At 39.6% G+C, this 6,809-nt stretch overlaps 1 protein-coding gene across 6 annotated transcripts in view; it reads left to right on the top strand.

Annotated features, from left to right (window-relative positions):
- LOC107548461 (kelch-like protein 13) overlaps nt 1–4,800 on the top strand; it is a 59,031-nt gene extending 54,231 nt beyond the window's left edge. For all 6 annotated transcript variants that reach the window (XM_016229149.1, XM_016229146.1, XM_016229148.1 and 3 more), the window contains one exon: nt 3,915–4,800. In XM_016229149.1, coding sequence (XP_016084635.1) covers nt 3,915–4,408 — 494 coding nt within the window. In that variant the 3' untranslated portion in view covers nt 4,409–4,800. The remainder of the gene's footprint in view (nt 1–3,914) is intronic.
- The last annotated feature ends 2,009 nt before the right edge of the window (nt 4,801–6,809 follow it).

The following is a 6,809-nucleotide window of genomic DNA, read 5'->3' as shown; positions in this document are numbered from 1 at the left end:
TAAACCCTGCGGCTCGTGACGATATATTGATTTGTAAAGACACAAAACGATCGGTCTGTGCAAAAAACTGAACAGACTTATAAGTGCATTACCGCCACCTATCTCTCAAATGGACCATTGACACTCCTAATTGAGATTGTAGATAGTGTCAATGGTACATTTGAGAGATAGGTGGCGGTAATGCACTTATAAGTCTGCAATCCGCTGTAAAGCAAGAAGACGACGACGACTCCTCACGCGCAGGCTGAAGAAGAAGACGCAAACGTTTTCAGGACAGACAGTGTCAATGGTACATTTGAGAGATAGGTGGCGGTAATGCACTTAAAAGTCTGCAATCCGCTGTAAAGCAAGAAGACGACGACGACTCCTCACGCGCAGGCTGAAGAAGAAGACGCAAACGTTTTCAGGACAGACATAAATACTGTTCAGTTTCTTGCGCAGACCAATCGTTTTGTGTCTTTACACATCAGTGTACCGTCACGAGCCGCAGGGTTTAATTTGGTTTTGTCATAGAAAGCACATTAAATGTAAGTAAAGTGTCTACTTTTAAGGTTCCAAATAAGTTTTTGGAGAATAAAATGTAAAGATTTGGTTGAAATAATGTTACATTGTCATTCAGTGTAACACAATATTTATGTAAAAATTAAAACAACATGCTTATTCTGACTTGTACATATTAAAATATATAAAAGAATAAGGGAGCATATTAAATTGTATTGTGTTTTAAATTAGTAAAAATTCTTACTGACAAATGGGCAAAACCTAGGATAGTGGCAAATTTAAAACATTTAAAATTACAACTAATTAGTAAATGGGGTGAAAGTAATTAGTCTTTTAATATGTCATAAATTGATTTTTGTTGTAAATATGCCTGACAAGAATGTTACACTGAATGACATTTTAGTGGGTGTCTTCTGTAAATCAGGGAAAAATGTATGATATTTATTTTTTGCTTGGAAAAACAAAAACAAAATTGCAATTAAATTAAACAGAAAACTTTTTAATTTTTTTGGGAAAAACAACAACAATTTAAAGCAGTATTACACTTATTGTTTTTATGCTTAAACCCTTTTTCGTCTTTGACCCATGTACACTACTGTTCATAAGTTCAAGGACAATAAGATTTTTAGATGTTTTTGTATCGTCTCATGTTCACCAAGGCTGCGTTATTTGATCCAAAAAATGTTAAATGTTATTACAATTTAAAACAATGGTTTTCTATGTTCATTTAATATAAAATGTTATTTATTCTTGTGATGACAAAGCTGAATTTTCAGCAGCTATTACTCCAGTCTTCAGTATCGCATGATTCTTCAGAAATTATTCTGATATGCTGATTTCGTGCTCAAGTAACATTTGTGCTGCTTAATATTTTTGTGGAAGATATGATACATTTTTTCAGGCATTTTGTTTTAAGAGTCAAGCTCAAACTCTTGATTCCAATTGTATTTAAATTCATTTTAATATAATCAGTTTTAATGAAAACCACACACTTCACCTTTAATATGCGCACAAGTTCAAGAAAATAGTTGAATTTAATCACAAATCCGCATCCTCATTCTCAAACACATTTTCACAGATCAGGTAGCTGGTAAGGTGTTGCTGACAGGAAGAGAAATATCTGGAGGGTGAGAATGAGATGTTCTCACCACACACACAAACTGATCCTCCATAGATCAGTGTTCTCTCTATCAGATGGCAAGAAACTAACTTCTCTAAACAGAGGAACACAGAGACACACTCACAGGGTGTTAACCTGCCCTGTGCAGGATTGTTCCCATCACATGCTCACTTTACAGGATTGCAGCTCAAATCCTGCTTTATGGAGATGAGTCCTACTTTCACTGAGAATGATAAACAGAGAGAGAGAGATGGTTGGTTGGATAGGGTGGCGAAAGGAGGAGAAGTAGTGATGACATGAATTAGAGAAGTGTGTTTCTGTGTGATAATGAACATGGTGGTATGTAGGAGGAGTGTGATCTCTCTCACACACACACACACACACACACACACAAAGAGCTGTGATAATGCTGTTCAAGGCTTTCTGTCTTCTCCCACACACACATTTACCACTCCATACATTAGCTTTCAAAACTCTTACACAAGCACGAGACCCTCCAGCAACTTCTAAATAACACTCTGAACTCCTCAACATGATATGTGAGCGCTGTATATGAAGCAGTGTCACTGTAGTAGGGCCCTATGATTTCTGCGATACGGAAAACGAGAAATCCAGTCATAAAAACAGAATCTACAGTATAACGTGGAATGTCACCGAATTTGCCAAATTTTAGACTGGTAAATCAAAAGTAGGTTTTTTAAGTAATATTTAGCCAAAAAAAAATATTTAGCAGAATTTATTTAGCAGAAAAATTTTAATACACAACACATTTTCTTGAATAAATAAAACAATAAATAATTTTTGAATGGAATAAATTAATTAGAGATGCTTTGATTAAAATTTAATGAAACCATTCAAATGGAATCCAGAAATATAATGGAAAACAGTATTTGGTTTTCCATTTCATAGGGTCTAAAAAATCAAAAGTTTTTTTTTTTTTTTTTTTTTTTAATGTATACACATTTTATTTTTATGTTTTTGCCATTTTTTAAATACAATTTATTTCTTGGCTTCCAAAACAGACATTCTATGGACATACCCAAGACCATGTGGATAGGGAAAATAAATGTTAATCATATCTAATTTAGAAACCAGTCAAATCCAAATGGATAAAATCATGTTCCACTCTACCTTTTTCCGTGATAAATATCGTTTCACTCAGAAATGTCACATTATAAAGGTTAAATGCTTTCTGAATGGTTGTCTGAGCTAATGAAAAATGTGGAAAAACAAAACACTGATTTTGATCAATGTGATATTTCTAGAGAGTTATTAACTGTTGTAAAAATATATATATAAAAATCTCTTCAAAACTGCACTTGTAATTATACAAAATATAAAACCTTCCTCCATGTTACAGTCTCACTCTATTCTGCCTCAAGCATTGTGTATTTATGCATGCATAAGTCTTTGTCTGGTTATGTACTGTACATTACGCATTTACACTGATTCTCACACTTCTTTCCTCCATCTCCTCCACCCACGTTGTTTCTCTAGAGTATTTTTGGAAGTGCTGATCCTTTTGTTTTTACTCTGGCATCTGTGTCCTTACTCCTGCATGCATCTCTCTCTCTCTCTCTCTCTCTCTCTCTCTCTCTCAGTCAGCTATATAGGTCATGAAGTAGTGGAGTATTATTAAGCTCTGCACTCACATGAGCATTAGTGTGCATGCATGAAACGGTCTCATCTTATGTGCTGCCTCATGCTTTGTTCTCTGTCATCATCTCTCTAGTCTCACCTCTTCCTCTCCTTTGCCTGTTTCCTCACTGTTTCACTTCAGATTTTATCATCTTACTGCTTTTTGTTTCGATTCACACAAATGCACTGGAAGAGGAGAATGAGAAAGTGCGTGTGTGTGAGTGAATCATTCTCTTCTCTTAGTAAAGGAAAGAATGGATGGATGGATGGATGAAGAGTTAGAGGGCAAAAATAGGAGGGATGGAGAGAGAAAGAGAAGAGAGGGTCTGGTTGGCTGATGCCCAGGTTCCTGATGGGATGGTTCTCTTTATTTTCAGCCCTCCCTGTAGACATGTCCTGTTTTCTTTTTCCTCTTGTCTTTTTTTCCTCCGATTCCCTCTCTAGTTTATTTCGGGGAATGTGCGGACCTGGTTGTGTGTTTGTGTTTTCGAAATGCATTATTCAATCTTAACTCTTTCCTCAGCAGACCTTGAGAGAGTTTATGCATTATTCATTTCTTGTTTTGTATATCTAATGCTCCCAAGAACGTTCACGCACAAGGTGTCTGTTACAGCTGAGAAAGTGATGTGAATTCTCTCTGCGGTTTGTTGTGCAGGTGGAATAACCCATGACACCTTCCAGAAGGAGCTCATGTGCTTCGACCCGGACGCTGATAAGTGGACTCAGAAGGCTCCAATGACGACAGTCCGTGGCCTGCACTGCATGTGCACAGTGGGCGACCGCCTCTACGTCATCGGTGGAAACCACTTCCGGGGCACAAGCGACTACGACGACGTGCTGAGCTGTGAGTACTACAGTCCCGCCTTGGACCTGTGGACGCCGATCGCCGCCATGCTCCGCGGACAGAGCGACGTGGGCGTGGCCGTGTTTGAGAACAAGATCTACGTGGTGGGCGGCTACTCGTGGAACAATCGCTGCATGGTGGAGATCGTCCAGAAATACGACCCCGAGAAGGACGAATGGCACAAAGTGTTCGACTTGCCCGAGTCCCTGGGTGGCATCAGAGCCTGCACTCTGACCGTGTTTCCGCCCGAGGACCTCTCACTCGCCGGCTCACCGAGCCGCGAGTCTCCTCTGTCGGCTCCTTGAGAATGGACGGAGGGAGAGTGAGAGAGACAAGAATAAAGCGGACGGATCGATTGGCAGACATATACAGATGGATGAGTAGATGCAGATGCAGTCTCTCTCGTTCTCTCTCTCTCTTTCTCCCTCTCTCTCTCTCTCTTTGTCCCCACAGGAAAAAGACAATGTTTGCACTCCCCACTGATATACGTTTCAATGGTGTCTGTGGTAAAACCCCGTCCCTTCCCTCAAACGATTCCACTTCTCGTCCTCATCCCTCCGCAAATGCTGAAAAGTCCTTCCACCCCCTCTCGATGAGAAAGAAAAATGGAAGCACTCCCAGGGTTGGGTGTAACTACATGTTAACATTGCATTTGGGGGGTTTGTTTCGTCTCTTTTGGCAGGAATAACCTAGACTTGAACAACAAGTGACTTTGCAATTCAACTTTTCTACCTGAGTCTCCAGAGTTTTGCTATGAAGACTATGAAGTTTCCCTGATCCCACCTATTCTGAGGTCGCCTACCCCCTCACTGTTCAATCTCTCTTTCCATTATGCCTGCTCATTTTTCCCGTTTCTGTCCGCTCTCACCTCTTGCCCAGTTTTTTTACCCTCATTCTCTTCTCTCTCAGGGGGTTAGTTGACCTTTGACCACAGGATGAGGAAACGGTTTTAAACTCAGGGGTTGGCCTGCCCCCATCCCTCCCTGCCTAACTGATATTTCATTTCTCTACTCCTGCTGTTGTTATGAACCATTAACAGAATTGTGTTTTATAAATTTATTAAACAAGATTTTGAGAAAAAATAGAAATGTGGTGTTCTGATTTTCTTAAAAGCATCTGCTGTACACTGGCCGTCAACATCATATATTGTGAATACTGTAGTCACGCATGCAGGACTGTTGCTAAACTGTGGAGCGCCTGCAACGCCTTTAGCCATGACTGTATTCAAAATACAGTAAGGGCTTGAGTGCCATATTGCTTTTATTCAAAGATTACTATACAATCGTATATTTGACCAATCAGCATCCAGGATCAGAACAGTCCATTTTATAATCAAGAATCCACTTCAGCAGCTGTTTTAAGAGTCTGGCTTATATGGACTTGAGTGGACCAGCATGGACCGAGACACCAAGGCTTTCTGAAGAGTGTCCACATCACGATGTCTCCAAAAGTAAGTGTGGACATGCAAGATAGTATGTGACCATTAGACCGATTAAAGCTAATGTGTAGCATTTAAAGGGTTAGTTCACCCCAAAATGAAAATTCTGTCAAATTCTGTAATTACTCACCCTCATGTCGTTCAAAACCCGTAAGACCTTCGTTCATCTTCGGAACGCAAATTAAGATATTTTGATGGAATCTGAGAGCTCTCAGACCCTGCATAGACAGCAACGCAACTGAAATGTTCCCAGGCAGAAATGTAGCAAGGACATCGGTAAAAAAGTGCATGTGACATCAGTGGTTCAACTTAAATATTGCGAAGCTACGAGAATACTTTTTGTGCACAAACAAAACAAAAATAACAATTTATTTAACAATTCTTCTCCCCCGAGTTACGTCTTCTGTCATTTTGGAGAGTACCCAAGAATGCACTCAGCGTTGTTTACACTTAGGGTAAAGCGTGCGTATGCATTGTGATACTCTCCAAAATGGCGGAAGACAGTAACTTGGGGGAGAAGAATTGTTGAATAAAGTCGTCGTTTTTGTTTTCTTTGCGCACAAAAAGTATTCTCGTAGCTTTGCAGAATTGAAGTTGAGCCACTGATGTGACATGCACTTTTTTTACCGATGTCCTTACTACGTTTCTGTCTGGGAACATTTCAGTTGCGTTGCTGTCTATGCAGGGTCTGAGAGCTCTCAGATTCCATCAAACATATCTTAATTTGTGTTCCGAAGACGAACGAAGGTCTTACGTAATTAATTTCAGAATGACAGAATTTTCATTTTGGGGTGAACTAACCCTTTAAAAGCTGTCTGTTATTTTCTGGTGCATTTGTATGATTTGTGGTTAATTTAAACGGGAACTCACAGGTTCATCTTTTTAGGGGCACAAGCTCAAGATATTTTCACATTTTATTCTAATCTTCCAAGTTGACACAAAATAACTCTATCAAGCTACATGCTAAACTCAATGTCATTGATTACATTAGCATTCAATTTGATGGTAGTGCCACCTGTTGGTCAATAGCAATTGTTATAAGTAATTCCACATGATTTTCCTAAAATCATCCCAGGGGATGTTTTGTCCAAAAAAATCTATCTTTTAAGCCATTGTTGTGCATGCTTCTCTCTGTCTCAGGCAGGTGTTCAGCTCAGCCCGTCGTGCTGGTGGTGCCCAGGTGAACTGCCATCTGTGTGAGAGTGTGTGTGGCCTCCCGATAAGACTTATGGTCACTAATCTATTACAACTTAAATGAGGCACAGTGC

Source organism: Sinocyclocheilus grahami, unplaced genomic scaffold (genome assembly GCF_001515645.1).
Source record: "Sinocyclocheilus grahami isolate Dianchi unplaced genomic scaffold, SAMN03320097.WGS_v1.1 scaffold348.1, whole genome shotgun sequence".
NCBI classification, from domain to species: domain Eukaryota; kingdom Metazoa; phylum Chordata; class Actinopteri; order Cypriniformes; family Cyprinidae; genus Sinocyclocheilus; species Sinocyclocheilus grahami.
The sequence above is the reverse complement of the archived record's forward strand: the minus strand, read 5'-3'. Positions and strand labels throughout refer to the sequence as shown.